The sequence below is a fragment of the Cydia pomonella genome, chromosome 8, assembly GCF_033807575.1.
Source record: "Cydia pomonella isolate Wapato2018A chromosome 8, ilCydPomo1, whole genome shotgun sequence".
Classification (NCBI taxonomy): Eukaryota; Metazoa; Arthropoda; class Insecta; order Lepidoptera; family Tortricidae; genus Cydia; species Cydia pomonella.
The window spans coordinates 12,114,248-12,141,733 of NC_084710.1; the positions used below are offsets into that span (position 1 = coordinate 12,114,248).

Consider the following 27,486-nt stretch of genomic DNA (forward strand, 5'->3'; position numbering starts at 1 on the left):
CTTCCGTGTTGAGGTATTTTTGCATTTTAAAAATTCATTGTAGGTAAGTACAGTCGCCATCAGATATCTTGGAGTGGACAAGGTGCTCACAAATATCTGAACACGCGTCTATTGTCAAGGCACTAGAGTGTGTGTAGTGTACTGTGTATTAAGATATTTTTGAGCATCTCGGCCGGATATTATATCTGATTGCGATTGTACTTTTAACAACAAGTATCACTTCTAGTCTATAATTTCAAGTAGGTACTTACTCGTTCTATTAATGTATACAAAGTAAGGAATATAATTTTATTATTTCTATCCCCAATGGCAACGGACAAATTGCTAATAATGATCCTAATAGTTGAAGAAAAACTGTATCTTTACTTCCACTAGAAATGTTTGATTACCTTTAATGATATGCTATTATTCCCCAGTAGCCTGTAACGAATCGGGTAGGTACTGAGAATACAATCAGACCAACCATGATTGTTGTGAATGCCAATTAGTTTAAGCTTCTTCTTCTTCTTAATGAAGATAATTGGGCAGGTTTCTATGTAAATAATAAAATACTGGGCGTACCTAAGCAATTGTATGTAGTACTAGCCAGTCGAGAAATATAATATGTATGTATAAAACGGGCTCTCAAACATCCATAATTAGGATTAAGCCTTTTAATACTCTACTAAATACTAATATATTGCAAGACTAGCCAATCGCCATTTATAGATTTTACAGTACATATGATGCTACTTTAGCGCACTAGTGCGAAAATTAGCATATTACGTTACTGTGTCGAACATTTAAAGGGCCATATGTACTGTAAAACATTGTACGATACATGTGCGAATAGGTATATATAATAACACTAAACCATACTCATAGTGTTGTGTTCCTGCCGGTGAGTACGGTTGCCAGAGCTCAACAAGGGGGGGGGGGGGGGGGGATTGCTAGGGTCGGCAACGTGACTCCTCTGGAGTTGCCGGCGTACATAGGCTACGGAGACTGCTTACCATCAGGCGGGCCGTATGCTTGTTTGCCACCGACGTAGTATATATATAAATATAGTATATATAAAAAAAAGGTAATTCGCAACTCGTGTTTTAATTTATCGCCACTCGTTTCGAATTTCTTATTTTTCGCACTTGTATCGTAATGTACTATTATAATGCAATGTTCTGCCGCCAGAGTACAGCACTAGTACTTGTAAACAAACCCTATATAAATACTCCTGGGGCGGGGGAATGCTGCAGGCATTATAGGGACCTTTGGGCCAGGTACAATGCAGGGGGGTTATTTTTGGCTAAGAATAGAATTAAATTGTTATTTTTTTAGATCAAGGTTTGGTTTGTCGTTCGTTATAAATTATGACTTTTTGTAACCGTTATGCATTTTATTTTTAACCATAGATTAACTTATACATACTATGCCTTAAATAGTTTTTTGCCAAGTTTTCACTATGAATTTGATGCATCAAGGCAGTTTGTTTACAGAAAGTCTACCGCGAATCGCGACATCGTAATTTCGTTTTCTTTCCCTTTTTATCGCTCGAATATGCTAGAGCAATAGAGAGGCAGATAACGAAATTTCGATTTTCCTACCAAAGCCTTGAAACAAAGCTACTTATTTATACATGTTAAAATTACAATACACCTTTTAATTTTGTACTAACAAGGAATTATCACATCCCGACGCTACGCTTGCCTAAAAAAGGCAGACCTAAGTAAAAGGACGCTTTCAGTTAAGTCATTTTTGATTCTTGAGGTAAAATATTTACAGTCCCGTCTGCGCGTTTCCTGCTGTGTAATTCCCAACGGTCATCGAGACTTAGCGTTTCGTAAGAAAGATACCTAATAATAGAGGGCACCTTGTACTGTTCCGGCTGCGCATGTCATTCGCGTGTTCTATAGGAATGACAGTCCTGCGGCGCGCCGGCGCCGGCGCCGGTAAATTGACATTTAACATAGGACCTTGCGCGAACAATACGCTGTCACATGAGCTCCCGAAACCTGGCTCCTTGACCTCAGGATAACAAACAAAGGATCGATACAAATTGTTGAATGAGCACAGCCATAAACCCAATTTGGTTTTATTAGATGTCGATGGGTACGCATTCAATTTTGGTACTTGTCTTTTTCGTTAAGTGATTTAGAGACCGTCGATTTTAAACAATACAATCAAGTACAGCGTGTCAATCTTACATTTACTTACGAACGTTTCAACAACTTTCTCGGTACATTCTGTCAGGATCACTTAAATGCTAGTTGCTAAGTTTCTAAGGAACTCACGTGCCTTTAAAACTGGATTCTAATAAAGTGAAGGAGGTACCGGAGGTAAAGATGTAAATATATTTTTCCACAAGTACTCGTACTTATATATATGTATGCAATAATATGCACATGTTGTGTGTACATTATTGTCAGAGATAAATTATACATATAGTCACCCGAGACACCTATGAGACGTTCCGATACTTATAAGGTGCAAATTGAATTATTGCATGGTATTTAAAGAAAAATATGTTTAAGATAAATGTGTCGTTTATTTCTTTTTATAAATCGGTTAACACGTAGCCGTAATTGATTGACTATGGTTATTGCTGTTAATTAACACGCTGAATAAAAATACTTTCCCGTGGGACGTTCCAATTTTCATCTATAATCCAGCAATAAAGTGCTATCAGAAAAAGTACCTAACCTCCACAAAGGTCGTTATCTTAAAGATGGCATTTGAATCTTCTCAGCGCATCAGGCCGTTCATCGTAGGATGGTAATTGATGAATCAACTCGGCAATTTTACCGTGAAGAGAGAAACAATCACTCATGTTGTATGCTAGTTACAAATTATACGCCTTGCCGGCAGCTCCGTGTTTTTGATTATTTTTGTTAGATCAAAGCTTGTTAGGAAGTGCTTTGTGATCTGGTAAACAGTTTTTTTTTTTCTAAACATGCTGTTCCTGCACTTTATGTATAGATACTCAGAAGGTTGTAAAGTAAGCTAAAAAATATTCTCTAAGTAGAGATCTTTCACAAGTCAATACAACATTTACGGTGACATGATATAGTGACATATATAGCTAAAACCTAGGTAAAGATTACATTATAATATTTACTTAAAGTAAATAATTAGTTAATAATACATTAAATTTGGAGATGTAAAAGGTCCCCAATGTCAGAAAACAAAAATGTTAATTGAAAAACAAAACAGCTTCGAGATAAAGTTGTTAATAAAGCTAACACCGTATTTTGAAAATGTTTTTGAACATAGATTAAAACGCACACATTTTATTACACTTGTTTTTACACCTACGATAATCGTACCGCCCACTAGATTGGTCACTGCAATAAAGTTCATCCATAAGTAATTGCTTAACTGTAAGTTCCCACAAGTGCGTCACTTGAACATATCGCTCATTTATGAATGGAATAAATCTGTATAATGACATTGAATCTTAGAGCCTTCTGCTTTTGGACCGTTGAGATTAGGTAACGATCAGCCGGATCTGCGGACTCATTAGAAAAAGAAGATAATATCGCAGACAATAGAGCACTCAGCGACCGAAAGTGATAGTATAATATATATTAAAGCTAGATGACGATAGCAAATTGGTGGTCCAGTCACTGATGAAATTAAAAATGTACCTACCGATGACGCACGCGGTTCTGAGAACTGTTGCAGGATGGAATGCGGTTAAAGTTTGGCGATTGCAAAAGACTGAATGAAAGACACAACGAAAATTGGGGAAGAAATTATAATATCATATCAATCGAGAGTTTAGGAATTATCTATTCAAAATTGAAATCCAGAATAAAATTGTTTCAAACATTTTTTAATAGTATATTTTGTATATGGCGTTGCATCGCAACTTTAAAAGTACAAACCTTTAATGAAAATAAAATATATATAATATTTATTCGATAACGCTGTTCAAGCTCGCTAGCAATCTTGGATAAAGTAAAGGCTCGAACAAGAAGTTAAATTTATGTTCCGGTGACGATGATGAATTGATGATACATTTATTATATTTACTAAAGAACTATACTTTAATTTTGTTTTATTTGTGTAATATTAAGTGATTTCCATTTCCAAAGGGCTAATGTTAAGTAGATGCTACATTACAAATATTCTAAAATATTAAGACTACACGTAGCAGTCCTGAGGTAACGGTACGAGCACCCACATTTAATGCTTGAGGAAGTAATTCAGGTGTTTCTACAAATAAACAGATCACGACTTTAATCTTACGAAGTAGTCGGCGTAATCAAGGCACCACTAGACGACAATCCTGCCCTATAAATTATGAGCTTTGGAAGACAGAAATGTCCGGGGTTACATATCAAAAGCTTTGTTACAGAAGCAATCAACATTTCTTAAATTTGAAAAATCATATAAAAAGAAAACGTCTAATAATTAATGTTTAAGTGAGAAAGGCTCATAACCTCTGAGTGTGATACCATTATAGGTTTTGTAAGAGCCCATTTGTTTCCAGGCTTTTGAGCCATCAATCAACGCGAGACATATTAAAGCGGGCAATTGTTGTATAAGTAATTGATTAATTAAATACGAGTAGTTACCTTTGTATGTTGTTGCAGTCATTCATACCATGATCTAAATGTGTGAATAAAACTAACAGCGGTTGTTTGCTAATTTGTCAATATTTGATTCGGCGTTAGTGTTGGTAGTCGAGTCTTTTGAGTCTAAATTGTAGAACTCGACTTGTTTTTACGAGACTCAATGCTTAAAAAACTTCTGAGTCTTTACCGTCCTGAGTCGAGTCCCTTATTGAGTCTTTTTTAAGCGCAACTCATAAGAATTCGAGCGAGTCTCCCAATAAAGACTCAGTCAACAATTTTATAGGTTTTACCTAAACAAAAGTAAAGAAAATAGGCGTTATTGTATGATTTATGTTATGCATATCCATGAATCTTACATAAAGACAAGGCATTTCGAAGTTATTTGTAAAAAATTACAAGTTCTGCGAAAAGGACTCGAGTGTCTACAAAAGACTCGAGTCTCTAATAAGTTGAAAATAACTAGTTTCGTCTTAGTTATAAGAGTCTGAAAAAAATAGTCGAGTCTTCAAGTACAACACTCAAAGGACTCGAGTTTTAACCAACACTATTCGGCGACACATAGTTAAACATTTGCCATCAAAAACATACATGTGAAATGAGAGCCAAGTTGCAATATTAATAATATGCGTCGTTGTTGACTTCGCCGACAAAAGAATTCAGATCTACATGGGTGCTGCCAAGTTCTAGTTCACTTGGGATATAACTAAAATTCAGGATTTGCCAGGCTAGTTATGTCAGTCAGTCAGTGTGAAAATCTCTATTTTTAGATGAGTGTATCTTAACAACCGGTTGAGCTAAATTAATGAAATTTGGGGTTCTACTTAGTTAGCCTTAGGGTCTTAATAAATGAACCAATTTTCATATATACTAAGTTTAATAGATTTTGAGTTACGTGAGGGTGAAAAGTGGCTCCAAATGGTTCGTGTAATACAACACACGGCCGCTGCGTCGTTAATTTTCTCTTCTTTCTTTCTTCTTCTCTTGAACTTGGCTTGGAACGCTGCTGCATGTCTAGTAGATATATACTCCTTCTTAACCGGATCCTCTACTCACTGTAACGCTCCAGTGACAATATAAAAAATACATACATTACATATAGTTAAAGAGTGGTGTCGAGTTGACGACTATAAGTCTGTAAACATTAAAAGCTACTAATTACACATTCTTTTTGAAAGTATTTTTTAAGATTAACTATATTAGCAGCTAGAACTTTCATACATACATACATACATACCTACATATAATCATGCCTATTTCCCGATGGGATAGTAGACCACGGATATCCACTTGCTACAATCCTGACAGAAATTTCAATATCGATAAATAAATAATAAACCAAGCTAAGTAATAGTTTGCCACGAACAATAAGTAAATGCGCTATCATTAAATAAGGCCATAATTACAAGACTTTGTTTAACGCTATTGAAGGCGTACAAAGAGACAAAGCGCCGTCGCACCTGACTACCTGCAGGCAACACATTACAGCTTATAAGCATTCGTCATTTAAAGGTAAATTATAGAGAAACAGAAGCCAGTAGCGGTCCGGTTAAATGGGAAACGCAATGCAAACGTCAAAATTGCGGCTATTTACCATACATCAAGACAAGCGCAAGACTGTTCATCCAACCGCTTAGCGTGCTTCGGTGAGTCGAACGCTCAGGCGATATGGTTCGCCTAGTTGTTGTGACTCACTGATAATAATTATAAAGTGGTCTATATTATTATTGTTATATATATATAGCCAAAGGCCGGGATATCGCTAGGTAGAAGAAGACTGGTAACCAATTGTTCGAGCGCGCTTGTTTGCCGGCTGCTCACAGTTATTGAGATTATCAAGATGGTTCTTTATGTATAAGGATATTACAATATTTTTTTTCCTTATTATCCAGTGAAATTTATAATTAACTGAGATAGCAACGTCCCTAAATGAAAACACAGTTATTAAGTATAAAGCACTATCCTGTGCTTTTTAGGGTTCCGCAGTCAACTAGGAACCCTTATAGTTTCGCCCTGTTCGTCTATCTGTCTGTCCGTCTAAGTCTGACTGATCGTTAGTGCTAGAAAGCTGCAACGTGGCATACCTACGTTGATAATGGGGGATATTACGCAAAACTCTCCATAGGGGGCACCTCTAGCACATTCTGAGGGCCTACCGTGAAGCACGAACCTCGAAGTTTCGTAATGTGCCTCTTTGTCAATATTTGGTCTCGTCTTCCGGCTAGGAAAAACAAAAACAGTTATTTTTGACGTATTTTTTTTCTATGGGGCAGGTCGCCCAACCTTCTATTCAAAGGCCAATAATTTTTCACAGAATAAAAATCTTCTACTTTTTTCTAATCAGAACACGATACCAAATATGCCTAAACGGATCCCTAGTAAATTTTTTTACACCTTTTATTGTAGCCAAGATACTGTTTTTTTTAACACTATTGATTCGCCTAATCGCCCGACTTCTCGCACTCGGTGAGCAATCAGAATTTACGATGTGCTTGCGGTTCTTTGACAAATCAAGTTGTTGGCTACACCGTGGCACGACAGGCGTCTAAAGGTTGGTACAGGGAATTTACGATGCTTGTCGAAATTACTCCTTAAAATTTGTCAATAAACCATAAACTTACAGTTACTAAACAGGGAACGCAATCCTAGATTGAATATTAGGCAGACTATGACTAATATTTTAGAAAGAAAAAAAAAAACAGACTGCCATATTCTGAATACGGTATCACGAGAAGTACTTCCAAGTCACAGAATCCATGTGAAATTACGAAGTTTTAGACCTTTAGAACAAAAGCAAACTGATATACATATAGGTAGTATATTTCTAACAATTATCTTATGAGTACCTATAGCACAATCGGATTAGGACTAACTTCGAAATTTCTGAAACAGTCATGAAATTTGGTATGTATATAAATTAAAGGCTCCTTTTTCATGCCCACACCATTTGACATTTGGGGATTTCAAGGAATCGCAGCCATCTTGGAAAATGTGTACCATCCAGGAGAAATTCGCGTTTTACTTAAAATCTACGTTCTTTATGAAAATATGGTGCAGGTCAACATTAAAGCTTATTAAATTCTACACTAAAAAGTCTTTGATATCTTTGCGAAAAAGATACATCTTGTTATAGAAAATACTTGCTAAATCTAAGTTTAGCGCTTATACACTTCCAGGGGACATTCTCTTAATAAGAAACTCGGAGGAATATGAATTCAACTTTTAACTATACATTTGTACGTGATCTATACCCTAATATTAACATTTTACTCGACTGCGACCTAACCAGAAAGCAGGGTCATGGGTTTAAGTGATGATTCAGTACACCCTGTAGCTTAGGATACTGGACGGATTTTAAATGACGTATCGGTATATTCCTCTTACCCTTCACAACCTGTTTACTTTGTTTCATTACAGAAAAATTAAACCAACCGCCTTGAGAGGACTCCGAATATGAAAACATATTTTCTTCTGGCACCTAAACTATTAAGCGGATATCAATGTCAAAACTCTGGTAAAAGAACTTAGAGCCCGACTAGGTATTTATTGAATTTAAATTTTAAAAAATCACATGGTTTTTTTATCAAGTTTGTTTAAACAGGCATGCTTGACATAGCAAAAAGTGGTCGCCTTACAGTTGTAAATGACGATTTATTAACGATTATTAAAAATAACCCAGACTCAATACTTAGGCATCAAGCTTTTAGATTATTATCCTCACGTCCATATTGGTATTGTCTCAGGAACTTCCACTTTTTACAACGATGAGCCTAAATGTGTAATATAATCGGGTTCTCTTGTGGCCGTTTTGTATTAAATACGATCATTCCTTAGGGCAATTTTGATAAAAAAACTTGAATACACAACTAGATCGCTGTAAAGCTGGCCATACACACTAGGGTATGCCTGCGCAGCCTGCCATACTCGATCATGGTACGTTCGAAGAACGGGACTCCCATACAAGCTTTTAGAGTCGGACCTAGCTAAATCTGAACCAACAGCCAAGAGGGTGAAAAATAAATACTCTGCCACGAAGTGCTGGAACAATATACCTCCACCTATAAGGAACTCACCGTCAATTAGTTCATTTAAATGTAAATTTAAAAAACATATTTTACACTTACAAAAATTATAAATATTGGGTATACTCCTGTGCCATCACTATGCCATGTACTAGAACGAACGCCTACCCTATAATTTATTTCGCCTTATATGACGACTGACTGACTGTTTAGGTACCGATAATTTATTTGTTATTGTAGTTTTTAATTGAATAATAATGATATTTACTTGAAACTTTTGTACTTAAATATATAAAATTTTGTACTTTAGCGTGTAGCTGCGCTCTCTCGGAAAGGTTTCCACGGAAGACCAGCGTCAAGTTAAGATCCTTAGGTGGTATCTTGACATTAAGCTGAGTGGAGACCTTTTCAGTGACGCTTAATAATAAATTGATTCTGTCGTCTCATGTATTATCTAAGCGTTTTCTGAATAAATTTCTTCTATTCTATTATATTCTATTCTATTCTAAAAATATGGTTCAATCTTCTACTTCTACAAAGATTTTGATAGCACACGCAATGCAAGTGTTAGTCATAATTTCATAGAAGTTTGACGTTTAAAATATTACTTGCACTTCTGCTAAGTGTGCTATCAAAATCGTTGCAAACTTGTCTTGGTCTGACTTTAACCAGATATTTAAAATGAACATTATTGTAAATTCAAAAGGTTTTAGTATATAACACCCAATGCATGAACCGTTCGTTGAGCGTAGGATCTACAGGCGAAAGTACTAGTTTACTTAACTTCGTCTTCGTTAGAATCTAATAGGAGTCTCAAGGAATAACTAAGTATCTAAACTACTTCAATGATTCTTTGAATGACTATATTTAGTTAAAAGTTATAAACTATATAACTACATATATAAATGTAAATAGTTCAAATACGTTTAACGATCGCTCCATTTTAATGCCGACTCCAACTTGGCTTGAAAATAATTACCCCTCTTTGTGTTTTTTGTTGGTATCGGGCGCCATTGGTCTACTAATCTTTCTTGCATGTGTCTCAAATATGGCATTGTTTTTGTATGCAGTTGGCGCCAACAGGAGGCTCCACGGCAGCATTTTTATCAAGAAAACAGTATTTAAATGGGTACTAGAGTTATAAAGATGAATAATTACTCTAGTTTTCATTTAAATATTTCACTTGGATATGGCAAATCCTGTTTTTAAAAGAGAATAATGTAGACTAGGTAATGTAACAAAATAATAATTGTATAGAATTAACCACCTTTTAGGCGTGAAGAAAGATGACACAAAAAAAATGTTTTATGTTAATAAATATCAGTGCCTACCTACATACTGACATGTATTATAAATACGGAAGTTTGTATGTTTGTTCCTGTATCATGCAAAAAATACTCCACAGATGTATCTAAGGCTAAAATTTTGCATACTGATGGCTTATTAACCTGGATGACTTACTTAGATGGTCCTGGATTGTAGGATACTTTTTAATTACCTATCCTGAAATGGGAATAAAAATTAGTACGGGACGTGAGGAAGGAGGTAAAAGTCTAATTAGTTACACGCGGCCAATAATTTGTTGCCGGTTGTCGTAAATTTCTTATTAATTATGATATGTTTCAGAGCATATAAAGCTGGCCATACACACTAAGGGTACGCCTGCGCAGTTTTACCTACAGTTCAACTGCTCAAGTAGAGCTGGTTAGAAAACTGCCCAGTTTAATGCCACATATAAATAAATAATAAATAAATAAAAATTATACGACATTATTACACAAATTGACTAAGCCCCACAGTAAGCTCAAGAAGGCTTGTTCATAAGCAGAAAACATAAATCATGCCGACGAGCGATTCTTTCTCATAGCGTGGTAAAATATCACAAAGCAATAAGAGTCCACAATACCACCATTGTGTATTTGCATTGCCCTACCATTGCTTAAAGAATGCCCAAAAACATAACCCAAAATCCAAAACTAAACTGAAGTGGCGTGAAGAGGGCCAAATAGGAAGAATTATGTTTTCTTGTGTCGAGCTTCTGCTCGAACTTTACATAGGATCTAAGTACAGTTCTTGAGGATCTTTATCCTGTCCCAGTGCTGTGCAGTGTCTGGCTCACCACCCAAAGAGGATAAACTGGATAAAGATAGAATGTGAACTACATCTGAAATCATTCTATCTACGTCATCATCCGAATTTTATTGCCCAATGGCCTTGAATGAGACAGGGGGTTAATGCAATGCAAATTTGATTTATAATCTGTAGTTCCAACAGTCACCCTTTCACGATTTCAAAAGGCTGTTGAAACAAGGTATTAAGGACAGCTTCTGTGAATCTCTTCAAGTCAAATTAATGACGTAATTACTTAGTTAACACAGGAAAGATGATGTTTTAATGAGGGGTAATTTGCCAAGGTATTTTTACCGTTATGAATTAGGTATAATTTGTTTATACGTGTACGACGCTTGTGTCAGATTTGAAATAGATGAAGCTTTGGAATTGACGCATGTTCAGAACTAGAGTCCGTCCACGTTAAGTTTTGCGTGGATTATGACGCAGCCATACTTTGCGTGGATTATGACGCTGCCATACATTGTCACTGCCAAGAATGCCAAGTCAGTGCAAACTTAGCGTGGTCTTAGTCTAGCTTTCTAGCGCCAGTCGTTTTCAGCCCAAATAAAATTTTAATATTTATAAATAGGTAACGGTAAGTGCATCACATTTTTACAGAATTGGTTTTGTGATATTGAAAGCAGGTTGGTTCAAACAAAGTAATAGTTTCATTTGTTTTAAAGCAGTTTAGTACGGTTCGGTAGAACTAGGAACCCTTATAGTTTCGCCATATCTGTCTGTATGTCCGCGGCTTTGCTGACAATCAATCACACCGACAAAATTTAAAAAAAAATTGAGAACATCCCCTACAGGTAAATTGGGGATATATTTTTTTCACTTAATACTCGTCACTTCCTTCGAAATGAATAGCAGTTTTTGATTAAGTTAATATTTTCTGAAAGAATCATTCCTAAATTGAAAAAAAACTGTGTCGCTCCAATAAAACCGTAGGTATATCCAAAAAAACTCCTATGACGAACGGGTGACTACGGACCCCATGATGAGCATGGTCCGACATGCGATTGACCGGTTTTCAACGAATCCAGCTTGTCCTCTTCCATCTCAAGCATTATTTATTAATTTATTAGAACATAAATAATACGGTTATTACTTTCATTTTACGATTTTTGGCCTCATTTTTATAAGAAAGTTCGATAGGAAATGTTTTCAATGGTCTTTTTTTCACTTTACTTAAGAGATAAAATACAGGAAACGGGACCAATATTTTTTTTATAATCCAGTGAAAACGTGCAGAATAATAAGCACCTAGCAGGAAATGTAAAAACAACACTCACGTGTAGCCTTGAACTACAAGAGGATTAAAATACATGAAGAAGCAAACAAAGCCAGGGAAAACAGTAGATGTTTATTATAATCAGTACTATAACTAAAGTACCGAGATAACTACCCATTAAAAAGTGATGGGCACATGATGAGCGTGTGAGAAGAGGAGAAAAGAAGAAGAGGAAATACATTTATTTTTTCGGTATAGACATTGTCCATTGTTACCATCTATGATATGAATAACAGCTTTAATAAATCCATTTAACCTCTCGATTGGAACATTATATAACGGACTTTGTTTCCTAGATAGATTCTATATGACAGAAATTATTTATGAGACATTAAAATATCTGGAGTAATTTTCTCACCTTATTTAGTAACTGTAGTAACGAGCAACTAATAGCAATTTAAATAAGTACTTAAAATAATAATAAGTTAGCTGTCACCTTTTAAGCCAGATCGACTGAGGGCTATTAATATAGGTCAGGAATCAAAGTAAAATATTAGTATACTGGTAGTATTATAGTGCTGTGGCCATGATAACAGATCTGCAGGCATTCATACAAAAACATAAGACATTTAAATACGACACGACGCGTGTGGAGATGCATCGACAAGATACCCGCTATCGTGCACTAAACGCTCGCTCAACGATATACATGGAGCTCTTAATGCACAACCCAATGGGTGTTATGTACCATAACACCCATTTAGGGTAAACCGGGTAGAGTTGATTTCATTATTTTTATTTATGCATATATTATTTTTTAACCACATGAGCTCATAAAGGCTCTTAGACCGTGGGCCAGGATTATATATCGTCAGTCATCGCCTCCCTGTTGATAATTTGTCAGAGAAATAAATAATAAATAAAATAAATAAATATTATAGGACATTATTACACAAATTGACTAAGTCCCACAGTAAGCTCAATAAGGCTAGTGTTGAGGATACTTAGACAACGATATATATAATTATTTATTTTATACTTTTAAACGAGCAATTCTTGTATATATATATATATATATATATTGAGTTGGTGCATAAATCCTTGGACACTTTTATTTCATAATTTTTTTTCTAAGTTTCTATTCGGTTACACGCTAGAATAATCTATTATTCTACAGAATGTTCTAGGAGCTTTACGCCAAGGGGTATAAAAGGGCGCGCGCGTTCCGAGTTGTTCAGTTTAGTTCAAAATGGAACCGCGTCAAATACAAGCGATCATGCTTTACGAGCATAATCTAGGAACGAGTGCAAGGCAAACGGCCGAGAAAATTAACACTGCGTTCGGACAAGGCACTATTGCTCATTCCACAGTGAGTTATTGGTTTAAGTCTTTTGATAAGGGGGATACGAGTTGTGAAGACAAACCTCACTCCGGTCGGCCAGTTGTCTTCGACAAAGACCTTCTACGCTCACATTTGGAAAGAAATCCGGATGCGACTACCAGGGACTTGGAGAAGGAACTTGGGTACGACCATTCTACCATAATTCGGCACCTGCATGCAATGGGCTACCACAAAATAATGAGTCGGTGGACACCCCACGCTTTGACAGACAGCGAGCGCGCAGTACGCGTGACGTTATGCGAAAGTCTCCTCCTGCAACCTCACAGACAAGACCAACTCAATATATATATATTGAGTTGGTGCATAAATCCTTGGACACTTTTATTTCATAATTTTTTTTCTAAGTTTCTATTCGGTTACACGCTAGAATAATCTATTATTCTACAGAATGTTCTAGGAGCTTTACGCCAAGGGGTATAAAAGGGCGCGCGCGTTCCGAGTTGTTCAGTTTAGTTCAAAATGGAACCGCGTCAAATACAAGCGATCATGCTTTACGAGCATAATCTAGGAACGAGTGCAAGGCAAACGGCCGAGAAAATTAACACTGCGTTCGGACAAGGCACTATTGCTCATTCCACAGTGAGTTATTGGTTTAAGTCTTTTGATAAGGGGGATACGAGTTGTGAAGACAAACCTCACTCCGGTCGGCCAGTTGTCTTCGACAAAGACCTTCTACGCTCACATTTGGAAAGAAATCCGGATGCGACTACCAGGGACTTGGAGAAGGAACTTGGGTACGACCATTCTACCATAATTCGGCACCTGCATGCAATGGGCTACCACAAAATAATGAGTCGGTGGACACCCCACGCTTTGACAGACAGCGAGCGCGCAGTACGCGTGACCTTATGCGAAAGTCTCCTCCTGCAACCTCACAGACAAGACTTTCTCAGGTCCATTGTCACTGTCGACGAATCCTGGGGCCTGGGTTCACTACAACAACAAAACGCGGCAGGCCTATTGGGTTCTACGCGGAGAAAGGGCGCCAACGGAACCAAAGCCAGATCGTCATGGACGAAAGATAATGTTATCAGTTTTCTGGGACTGGCAGGGCATTCTCTATTGGGAACTGTTGGACGAGAAGCAGACTATTAACGCTACTATTTATGGAGAGCAACTGGAAAAGTTAGCCTCTGAAATAGCGACTAAGCGTCCAAAAAGGCTGTCTGTATCACTTCTTCAGGACAACGCTCGACCACATACTGCGAAGTCTGTCCGCCACATTCTGGAAAAGCTAAACTGGACAGTGGTACCTCACCCACCATACAGTCCTGATATTGCGCCGTCGGACTATTGTCTCTTTCGGGCTCTAAAGTTACATCTAAGAAAGAAGAAGTTTGAAAACTATGAACAACTCCAAGACGATATTGCCGAGTTTTTTGACCACCAGCCTCCTGCTTTTTGGGAACACGGCATAATGTCTGCCAGAGAGATGGTTACATGTTGTTGAACATGACGGTCATTATATTGTGGATTAATAAAAAATATTTTTAATAAATGTGTTTGAGTGTCCAAGAACTTATGCACCAACCCAATATTTCTGTGATCTCGGAAACGGCTCTAACGATTTCGCTGAAATTTGGTATATGGGGGTTTTTGGGGGTATAAAATCTATCTAGATTAGTCTTATATTTGGGAAAACGCGTGTTTTCGAGTTTTCATGCGTTTTTCTTTCGACGCAGAATATGGTCGCTAATTTCGTGTTGCCGGCCACTGTCTGTCTGGCCCAGCGGGTTAAGAAGCGGACTGCTAGAAACGAGTGTTACGGGTTCGAATCTCGCCCGGTGACTAACTTTTGTTTTTTTTATATATGTTTATATATATATATATATATATATATATATATATATATTTTTTTTTAATTTTTATTGTTTTAGACAAGTTTAATTTAGTAAAAAAATGTAAGTAGTTAAGATTATCACCTATACACCACCATATTACAATAAATAGTTATAACCGAGCAAAGCTCGGTCACCCAGGTACTAAATACTTAAATACATAGAAAACACCCATGACTCAGAAACAAATATCAGACAGCTCATCACATAAATAAATACCCTTACCAGGATATGAACCCGGGACCATCAGCTTGATAGGCAGGGTCAATAATCACTAGGCCAGACCGGTCGGTCAAAATGATGATAGTTTAGATGCTGTTTCAAATTAAATAAAACCGTCAGTCGGTTGTATCGCGGTGGAACGACCGTCAGCTATTCACATGATCATTACAATTTCATTTAAGTACTTAAAAAGACACTGCACCTACTTAATCTTTCTGGTTTAACCCATTGGTTGACTGGTAGAGAATGCCTTAAGGCATTAAGTCCGCCATTTGTACCTTCATGTATTGTGCAATAAGGATTAAATAAATAAATCATGTAAAAATACGCGCCTTACCACTTTATGTCCGCAAAGTATGCGTAATGTGTAAATTGCGTAATCCGTTTATTTGTAACGCCTGATGGAATGCTACATGCAAAGTTTCATGATTTAGTTTTACTATCTTCCACCTGACGTTCTTACCACCGCGATACAACAGGTTGACGATTTTTTAAATCAACAATAGCATCTGAACTATCATCTGACAAAGTATCCAACGCCTCCCGATGACAAAAAATTTTACGTGTGTAATCTGTCTCTGGCCCGCGGTCTATCTCTTCATTATTCAAAAAGTGATGAGAAAGATCCATTATCTAATATCCACAAGAGTTGCAAAGTAACTTGACGCAAATTTTCAGTTAGTAGCTTGGTACCTCATGGTGGCTGGTGGCCTTGACTTTTAAGTGATGATTTTGAATGATAAATATTTAATAGCATTTTTTATAATTTGATTTGTTACTTTTATCTGGAATCATTGACTGGAAACAAAGTTACTTAAACGACATACTTACATACTCGTAGTCATATGAAGCTTTCATAATTTATGTACAAAATTGTGTTATTTAAAGCTTACCAAATACTATATTTCATATATCTATATCACTCACAATACTTAATACGACACAATGTATACGTACATACTTTGCAAATAAGAGTATTATGACATTAATGTTATATAAACATAAAGAAATTATGTTTGATACAATATTTTTTAAATAATCACCTGTTTAAAAGACGACGCCGTGTTCCTGCCCTTTCTCACGTCTGATAAATAAATAAACCGAAATAAGGCGGCGGCAGTAAATATTTTTATTTTCGTAATAAAACGGCAGACTGCTTCGGATAACATAATAAAATTGGCAATAACGCCTCCAGAGCCGAACATATCAGCTATTTGTCTGTCTTATAGTTTGGAGGCCTTTGGGATGCTGCACGTTAAATTAATGGGACGCAACGCAATGCAAATGGGACGAAAATTTTGTAAAAAAAAAAATTAAAGTTAAAAAAACTTGTCAAGTAAGTAGGTGTTTCCCACTTTTTCTCCACGTCGTTGGTGTCCAATTTTGCAGTAAGTTATTTGTTATTAGAAATCCGGTTAAAGTTATAACAAAACTGCCAATGAACAATATTTCCTTCATTAAATTCTCTACAATAGTTGTCTTAAGGGGGCGTCCATTAATCGCGTCATATTGTATAGGGGGGGGGAGGGGGTCAGCACAAAAATCACCAATGATCACCACAGGGGACGGGGGGGTATGGACACGTATCACGTGTATTTTTTTTTCATCTGTGCTATACTGTATTATAGTCAATAAAATAAAAATGAATAGTTTTCCGCCCTTATTATCCTTCACGTGTACTTAGGTTCATTTGTTAGAAAACTGTTCTTTAGTTATCGAAAAAAATACACGTCATATTGGATGGGGGGGGGGGGGAGGGGGGTCCTGAAAATATCACCAAAGATCACCATGGGGGAGGGGGGGGTCTAAAACAAGCCAAAAACGTATGACGCGATTAATGGACGCCCCCTAAGAGGGAAGAATAGCTTTGCGATCCTACCGAAATAACGGTAAATACCTACTTTTTCTATGAAATTCCATTTCGTGAGAAAACGTTTTCCACTAACTAAATTTTAACAAATCACTTTGATTTGGATGTGCGATGTAAAAAAGGAAAACCTATAGCTAGTTTTTCATTGTGTCAGTAACATACTAAAAAATCATGTAGAATGGAAAATATTTTGAAGTCGAAAAACGTTTTCTCTTTTTGTATAATGTATTTTGCTAAGACCAGCGCTAGCCCAGCCAGGCTAGCACCATGCTGAGTTGGGACCATTTCGTGGCTTATGTTATGTTATGTTACTTGATGTTTTCTTTTTTTATTTTGCCACGAATAAACGCTCTCTACTCTACTCTACTCTACTCTACTAGCAGTTTTCAAATTATGTGTCGTGCAAATTATGGTCAGCGATTTTATTCTGCCATACAACATAGTATGGGCGCTTTAAGAAACATCAACCAACCGAAAATGTATATGTCAAAAAGAGCACCAAATATTGATTGTGAATACAAATACTGATTTGTATTCGTTGCAATACTATTTAAAATAATGTATTTGTTCCAGATGGGAACAAGGAGTTAGATATTTTATAGAGCAAACCACAAATCAAATATAATAAATACTGTTTAATACAGTTTTTGTCAGTGCGATAGGAAATTACCCTTGTAGTAGTTGTAGGTAGTATTTCTACGGGTATGCGGTTACAAATTTCGATGCACATGTTAAAAACATTTCGTCTTTAAATATATTTTTTCCGAGCGGTTTAAGTAGTCCATTTAATATTCTCACTCTTGTCCTTCTTTGCATGTTTGGAGTCCTAGTTTAAAATTAATGTGGATTTGAGGTGACAAATACACTAACTTCGCGAATATAGGGGCATGGCAAGGGTAAAACATGCAGACTTTTAAATAGTGGGACGTAACAGCGGTCAATATGTGCGTTGCAAATAGCTCTGACACACTTTTTCTGGATCTTTATCTACATCCACTGCATTGCCCCACAATATCAGTCCATAAAGTAGAACAGACGATAATACATAGCCATAATAGGCTGTAAATGCAGCTTCAGATGATACAGTACTTGTAATGTATTATTTCAAAGTGCTTGGTCGTAGAAAAAGTATTGTATTATCTATAATAAATTCATTTGTTTATTTCATTGGCATATAAAGTTAGTTCTGTTCTGTATTTAAAATATGCAACATTATGTATTTTTATACCTTTCGTATTGAAGTTGTCTATACATATCTTATTTTTAGTTGAAAAATATAAATTACCTAATCTAAACTAAACCAGTAAAACGTAGCCCGATTAGTCATTTCTAAATTCTAACAATGTTAAATATGTGATAGGTATAGGTACTGAGCACACTGTACCGCAATTAAGTGTCAATACACCTTGAATTGGAACCCAGTGGGTTCAGAAACTCAGCTGTCCAGTCATAATAGACGGCGTGCACCCAAAATGCAACCTTATCGTGGTAGACGCTTATGCATGTACGGTCAAGTGATTTCATTTCAGTACCATTTCGTACCTTGTCACAGTGACAGTAGAATGAGGTCCCTAGCGACATTCATACTGATTGTTACTGTGACAAGGTACGAAATGGTAATAAAATTCAATTCTTTGACCGTAGTACCGTCGCGCTGACACAAAGCGGCGTTTGGGGATAGGGGTCAATTTGGCATGGCGGCGCAAACATATAGTTACTTGTTGCGAGACGGGGATGTCTCCGCACATGCGCTTTTACCCTCATCGATTTTTCTAACTTTGACAGTTCGGCCGATGTTTTGAGCGAACGCTCGTGTAGAAGCAAAATAAACAGAAATGGCTTTAGACTTTTCAGCTACATATAAGCTTCTAGTCTTAGGGGATTCTAATGTAGGCAAGACTTGTATTGTGCACAGATATTGTGACGAGAGATACTACGATATTTACATATCCACGATAGGTAAGTAAAATATTTACTTTTAGTTTTACGAGCCTTTGTCACAGGTGATGCTGTGTTTAGTGCTTTTTAGAGCAACGAATGAGATTACGTTTTATATTGCGGAAAGAACGAGCACAAACCGCGTAGGAGTTAACCATGCAAAGTAAAATACGGAGCTATAGGCCTTGTACCGCCTTTGTTTAATAAATAATTCTTGGGTACTATTCCATCTAATAGAATATTCTTGCATTTAAATAAGCATATCAACTTGTTCCACATGATATCTGCATTTCTAGCTGTTTCTCAGCAGTTATGTTTACATTCTTACTTTACGAGTAGATCGATACAACTGCTTTTTCAATCGAGGTGTCTACTCTATTTTGGGATTAGTAGGAGGCAGATATAAACTGCTTTACAGACACTGATAACAATTAAGGTTCTCGTCATACCGATGTTACATTTTTATGGTTCTCGTCATACCGATGTTACATTTTTATTGACATTATAGATCGAAATTTCTTATAATTAGTTAGGTCACAGGTGATGCACTTTTTCAAGAGTTGCGAGATACATTCGATTTTATTGTAGAGTTAGGTACCGTGTGACCAATATTTTGATAAGAGCCAATCTTCTCAAGTTGTACCATTCCTAATATCACATTTGCGGCGTCATAGGATCTTAAAAACTCAAAGTTATTGTCACTGTAGGTACTTGTGACGATTTTATGAATTGCTTTCGAATTGACACGTAAAGGTAAATAATACCTAATGTTTTATTCATTCGTTTCAGGTATAGATTTCAAACAAAAGATTATAAATTTGGACGGGGTGCCCATAAAGCTTCAGATATGGGACACTGCCGGCCAGGAGAGATTCCGGACGTTGACCACCGCCTACTATAGGGGCGCCATGGGCATAATACTCATGTATGACGTCACCAACCTTGAATCATTTAACCATTTATCGTATTGGCTGAGGAATATTCAAGAGGTGAGACAATTTTAATTGTGATAATTGAGTAACTTGTTGCTTGTTGATTTGCCTTACAATATAGCATAGGTATATTAGGGACATATCTTATAATGTATACGTTTATTTGTAATAGTACTGTTATATATTTTATTGTATTTAACTTATTACATCTGTTTGCAAATTAAAGTACTTACCTATGTAGATCTCTTCAAGCCAACTCTGTACCGATTTCGCAAGCGATAGAAGTGGAGGTGCCATGATAAACGCCAGATGCCTATGAAACTATATGACGGTTCTAAGCCATGGGTACTTTGTTGCTGCAAAGTCGGTAGTATTAGCTTAGCTTAGATAAACTCTTAAAGTATTTAATAGCGGAGTGAGTTATCTTACACTATTTGCAATGTAGCCGCATGCCGAAACGGTCGTTGCTCTAATACACATAATGGTTAAGTAATACATATTTAAAATTGTAAAATAGTCATAATATTCTTTATTTGACAATAATGAGATTGTTAATCATTTTGACCATATGCTTACATATATATGCATATAATTATTACTCAATAGATTAGGTATGTATTGATTCTATAATTCAAATTTTACAGTACGCTTCGCCGGATGTTATAAAAGTGTTAGTTGGCAACAAATGCGACGTGCACGAAAACCATCGAGCAGTACCCAAAGAACGGGGTCAGAAGGTAAATAATTACTTGTGTACCTACCTACCGACTTATGCATTTTAAGTACATCATTGTCTATATAGAAACCTAGGAGTAGATACATAAAGCTGACCTGTTGAAAAGTGAAGCAAACATAAAATCGCTTGTCTCCATAACTATTACAACTACCGAGAGAAAAAGTGACATTGCAATGCATTATTTAAACAATGTTAGAATGACACAGTTACAAAGGTTTCACTGTAGCGAGTAGGTACTTCCCTTCTAGGGTTCATTATTACAGGAATGGATTGGTGTTTCCACATCTAACTCATATCTACTGGCTTTGCTTGGAGTATCAAACTATGTTAGGTACAGGGCTATAACCGCGAAAATCGAAGTTCGTCAATTGCGGGCATTTTTCGCTGTCGGTCTCATTATGTCTTAGCGAGAGTAAAAGAGAAAGATACCCGTAATTTGCGAAATTCGGTTTTCGCGGTAGGCCCCCAGACCAGAGATCGATAATGTACCTAGTACATACCTTGGCTAAATACTATTAAAAATATCAAGGAAATAAGTATTGTGAATGCACACATATTTTGATTTTAGGTATAGTTACACCTACACTAACGCCTTAAAACAAATCTTAGCAAATTTTACCGTGCTTCTTGTCCTTATAATTTTCACAGGCGCAGGTATTTTACTGTTTATCCCTACTAGCTGACTAGTACAGATATAAATAATATATGCAGGTATAATATAGGTAGGTATAAATGCTCTGTCTGTTAGTGATTTTTTTTAACGAATGTGGATATTTTATACATATTTTGTTATTTAGGTACTCATAGTAAGTTATTGCTCAAACTATTATGATTAACAAGATAAAAAAATGTTGGATTGATGCAAATAACTAATTGAGTAAATGAATATGTGCCGCCATTAGGTATGCAATAAGCGGTTGCAATTTGTCAGGCCGTCATCACGTCTACATTAAACTAAATTACATTCCGAACTAATAGGTACTTACCTTTCTAGGTACCTCACCATCTGTCTTAAATTAAGGGATAGGGCTGTAAGTAGGTACACTCCTTTATAGAATCTGTAGAATCAACCGTTATTTTATAAATTCCAGATAGCTGACGACTTTGACATGCCGTTCTTCGAGGTTTCCTGTAAGAATGACATCAATATTGAAGAAGCGTTTTTGACTTTAGCAAGAAAAATTAGGGAATATAGAGACAACAAGGTAAACATACTTACCTAACCAGTATTTACTTGTAGATGTAGATGTAGAGTATACCTATAAGAGTATACTTGGGCTATCCAGGGTTAGCCACTAACTCGGGGTTAACCGGTGTACAGTTTATGGCTAAGGGGTTTATATTTTAAATATGTCACACAACCTTAGTATTCATTTAATTTTAAAAAAAATACATGATAAAAAGGTAACATTTGTTTGTTTAAGAAAATTTGTCATCGACGCATTAAATCCACGTCAAGCAAGTGCAATAGCTAAAGCGAAAACACAATTCTGTAAGCTTATTTAAAAGTTACTATTCGATGATATACACTTAAGAGGCTGTCAATACCACACTGTCTATTTGTATCGGAGTAAATGAGATAGCACAGTTGCATGTTACTGGGCCTGGGCAAGGGAATAATAAGAAAATTATTTAAATAAAAAAAAGTAGATTATTGGTGTAATATTTTACTCGTTAGCGATTTAGATATAAATGTTTTGAAATTGTGATTTTAATTGCAGACCCATAAGTCAAAACAATAAAGACATAGAACCGTTTAATTGTGATTTTAAGACCAATCTTTGCAATTATTTTCTATCGAACCGATCTCGTTCAATCATGTATCGAGTACAACCACGGTCTTTGAAATATAATTAATATGAACATATATTTTTCTTACTTCACTAAAACAAAAAGTCTTTTTAAAAAAACTGTTTAAGTAACATCAATTTCAAGGACATTGGGTGTTGACAGCCCCTTAAGTATAATATCAGAGACCATAAATTTGTTGAAAGAACCAAAACAGAGCCTTGCAGCATCAATAAATATCGTACAGTGTGCAAAAAAAAATGTCAACATTAACATTACACCAAAAGGGTAAACAAGTTTTGATAAAGTGTTAAAGAAAAACCCTGGTTATAACACTATACAAATTATAAACCAACTGTCTAAAAGCAAAGAGGTGGAAATACCAGCAAGTGTTAATAAAAAAGCGGCCAAGTGCGAGTCGGACTCGCCCACGAAGGGTTCCGTACCATTTATGACGTATTAAAAAACTACTTACTAGATCTCGTTCAAACCAATTTTCGCTGGAAGTTTGCATGGTAATGTATATCATTTTTTTTTTTTAGATTTTTCATTTTGTTATTTTAGAAGTTACAGGGGGTGGGGGGGACACATTTTTTCACTTTGGAAGTGTCTCTCGCGCAAACTATTCAGTTTAGAAAAAAATGATATTAGGAACCTAAATATGATTTTTGAAGACCTATCCATAGATACCCCACACGTATGGGTTTGATGAAAAATTTTTTTATTTTTATTTTATGACGTATTAAAAAAAACTACTTACTAGATTTCGTTCAAACCAATTTTCGGTGGAAGTTTGCATGGTAATGTATATCATATATTTTTTTAGATTTTTCATTCTGTTATTTTAGAAGTTACAGGGGGGGGGACACATTTTTTTCTCTTTGGAAGTGTCTCTCGCGCAAACTATGTTTAGAAAAAAATGATATTAGGAACCTAAATATCATTTTTGAAGACCTATCCATAGATACCCCACACGTATGGGTTTGATGAAATTTTTTTTTTTTTTAAATTAGATGACATTAAAAAAAAACTACTCACTAGATCTCGTTCAAACCAATTTTCGGTGGAAGTTTGCATGGCAATGTATATCATATATTTTTTTTGATTTTTCATTCTGTCATTTTAGAAGTTACGGGGGGGGGACACATTTTACCACTTTGGAAGTGTCTCTCGCGCAAACTATTCAGTTTAGAAAAAAATTATATTAGAAACCTCAATATCATTATCCATAGATACCCCACACGTATGGGTTTGATGAAAAAAGATTTTTTGAGTTTCAGTTCTAAGTATGGGGAACCCCCAAAATTTATTGTTTTTTTTTCTATTTTTGTGTAAACATCTTAATGCGGTTCATAGAATACATCTACTTACAAAGTTTGAACAGTATAGCTTTTATAGTTTCGGAAAAAAGTGGCGGTGACATAATCGGACAGACAGACGGACATGACGAATCTATAAGGGTTCCGTTTTTTGCCATTTGGCTACGGAACCCTAAAAATGTCATCAATATTTTCAGTAGGTACTTGCCTTACCTTCCCTAACCTTAGTCATCGTGACCTTTTAGTCATTTATAATGGATATATTCTAACAGATTTCAAAAGTTGAAAAATCCATGGAAAAAAATTTGTAATCTATCCAAACCTTAAACAGTTTTAGCGTCTTTCTTTTTGTTTACTTAAAATAAAGGTGTAAAATACTAGACATACCTGCTTGTTTGTATTTGTTTTTTCTGCAAACCGTACTTTGCCATGAAAATTAAACGTTGAAATGTTTTATATATGAATATCAACCTAACAGCGTTTAGGGTGTGGTCCCGGTACTGCTTTTCTATATAATCTCAGTCCCGGAACCAGGCATCCGCGGTACTCGTCACATCTACAATTCCTACAAATTCAGTCCCGGGGGCATTCCCTTGCAGGCTAGCAGCGGTATTTTATTAGAATGATTTATATAACTATGTATTTGTCTTTTTCAGGCGGATGCCTTCGAGCTGAAGGAAAGAGACAGCGTGATAAAACCATCAGATTCCGAGACAGACGTATCAAAATGTTCTTGTTAACCTAGTTTAAATATATATTTCTTTAAAAGAACTGAAAGTTGCAGCGAGCAAGTTCAAAATATAATTCTACTACCTATGTCTCAACGTTAACCACTGAATCGATTTAGATGAAAATTGGTATGACCTACATCTTTGATTTAGTTAAAAATAATGCCAAACGTGGCTTAGAACCTAAACCTAAACAATTATTAACCTCAGACATCGCAGAAGCTGTAATCAGCTTAAATAATTTTTAATGAATCTTATAATTCTTAAACAGAAAAGGGACATCTAGATCTTGCTCGTTTGCAATCACGTTCGAGTTATGTACCTATGCTTTAACTTAAGTACAGACATTTCCTTACATTCCACTGGATAAAACCCGGGGATAATGATAAGTCTGTATTTAAGATGCCAACATTATTGTGCGACTTGACAAAGTCTATTGCGAAAGAAATTATACTACGTAGGAAAGGAAATAAAAAATATAAGTATATAAGTACCTAAGGTAAACGTTGAACTTGAAGTTCCAGAAATAATCTCCTAGTGATCTAAAAAATCAGAAGGCAGGGCGAACAGTGCAGATGGTCAGTTTCTGCTTAATATAATAGTTACGTAGGAGATCATTAGGTTTAGGTAATACGTTCATAAGGAGGGGTGTGGTACACACAGCACATCACACAGCAGAACCAGGGTTGCCGACATTGCTTGAGGTAGAGTAGAATTACTTACCCGAGCGGCTCACGTTGCTCGTAAAATGATGGATGGGATATCTAAGATTTAGGTTTAAACACCACGGATGATGACATGATGATGCGACAATCTGATGGTGCGGCAATACGCTGGATGCGGCCGACAAGGAATAGGTATTGTTGCCATCGTTGGGGAACGACAATCGTCCGATAGTGGACGTAAAAATGAGATCAGAATCATAATTTACTTTCACAGTAAACTATGACAAGACTCGCAGTTTATATTCTAATGACAATAGGTAAAGAGTTTAGTGTTCGCTTAGCGCGTATTGTATTATCTTCTAGCTGTGCTATCTTGCGTGTGACACCCTCGCATGCGTATATGCACCGTCTAGTGTAGGTCACGTCAGTATTATTCAATAAATAAACTAGGTACCGTAATGTACAATACATTACGTTTTTGCTGTTGGTATCATTCTCTAAGGCGATGTATATAGATAAGTTTCCACTAAAACAATACGTTTTTTAATACACGTAAAGTATCAGAATTTCACGTTTTTTGTTGTTTTTTATTTATAAAAATCTAATAAAAATGTGGCTAACGCTAATTCCGGAACCATTTCCGGAATTGGAGACCGTACGTTATTGCAAGCCCTAATAAATAAGTGTTTGTCATTTGGTTGGCAAAAAAGCTTCTTTGGATATAGAATCGTAGATACTTATACAACATTTCCACCGTCACTTAGATGGTTGGCAGTCCTCAACTGTGCGTTTCTCGAGAAACTTCTTGCCTCGCACAGCTAAACTGTGGAATGAACTGTCGCCTGCGGTATTTCCAGATCGATACGACCTTCAAACCTTCAAGAAAAGGGCGCACTCCCATCTTAAATTCCGGCAACGTACTTATAACCCCTCTGGTGTTGCAGGTGTCTATGGGCGGCGGTAATCGCTTACCATCAGGTGATCCGTCTGCTCGATTGCCTCGTGTATCATAAAAAAAAACGATTTACGAAACAACCACTAGATACTGTAGTTGCTAATATGACGTACCTAATGAAATATTTTTTTTCGAAATAGGTACAGTTTTTTATTTATTGTTTTTAAGCACCTTAGTTACAATACGAAACAGCGAATATCTACATTCATCAGCGGTGAAGTTACGAGCCTTAGAGAATCATACCCAGCTGCACACCTACCTACTACTTAGGTACCTGGTACCTACTTCAAGAATTTGTCACAAGGGTTGAGTAGTCATCCCGATAAGTCGAGTATATGGATATTTGAAATAAGTAAGTACAGTCAGCATATATTTTCTAATAGACTTACAAACCAAGATATGTCTCTATATGTAGGTACAAGAATACTAGAATCAGACAGACCAAGATAAGTTGGCCGCGATTTTGATAGCCCAGCCTGTGCAAGTGTTAAGTAAACGTCATAATTTAATAGAAGTTTGACGTTTAAAATAACACTTGCATTGTCTAGGCTGTCAACATTGCTGCCAAATTATCTTGATCTGACTCTATTGTGGCAGTTACTTTTGAACGCGATAGGTATTATAGTGGCAGAAGATACTATTAGTGCGTTGTTATACGCTAATTTTGATCCTATGCTGTACTACGCTACGCGTGACGTAACGTAGAAGTTATCTCGATTTATAGGGGATGATTGGTACTTAAGACTAACGGCGACTGTTGTTTAAATTTAAGAAAAATAAAAATAAGTAGGGAGCAATGCCTAACAAGGAACACAAATGTAAGATGGCTTATTGGTGTTTCATATTTGTAGTTATATTGTCGCTTGAAAAGTATATTTTGTATCGTTGATTTTTATTTACATGCTTCGAAATGAATCTCATTAAAATATATACGTTTCCTTGCAATTATTCTTTTTTATAGGTTTGTTATAGGAATAACAGTTCAAAATAATGTAATTGAAGTGTGGGTTATAAGCCATATAGTAGTTGGTAACTATTCATATTTGCAGTCAGCAAGTCTGCATACTGCAGAAGTGCCAGGCTACAGCTTTGCTAACTGTACCTATGTAGGTAACTTGCTCTTAATTATTTACAATCGCATATAATTAAGCTTTTTTTATAAGAGATTAAATCCG

General features: G+C 36.1%; 1 protein-coding gene across 1 annotated transcript; it reads left to right on the plus strand.

The window, feature by feature from the left end:
* The first annotated feature begins 18,921 nt into the window (after nt 1-18,921).
* On the plus strand, nt 18,922-27,210 carry LOC133520602 (ras-related protein Rab-8A). The gene is made up of 5 exons (XM_061855108.1): nt 18,922-19,209; nt 19,978-20,177; nt 20,765-20,857; nt 21,948-22,061; nt 24,620-27,210. The coding sequence occupies exons 1-5, from the start codon at nt 19,086-19,088 to the stop codon at nt 24,701-24,703; spliced, it is 615 nt and encodes a 204-aa protein (XP_061711092.1). The 5' UTR covers nt 18,922-19,085; the 3' UTR covers nt 24,704-27,210.
* Nucleotides 27,211-27,486: the final 276 nt, after the last annotated feature.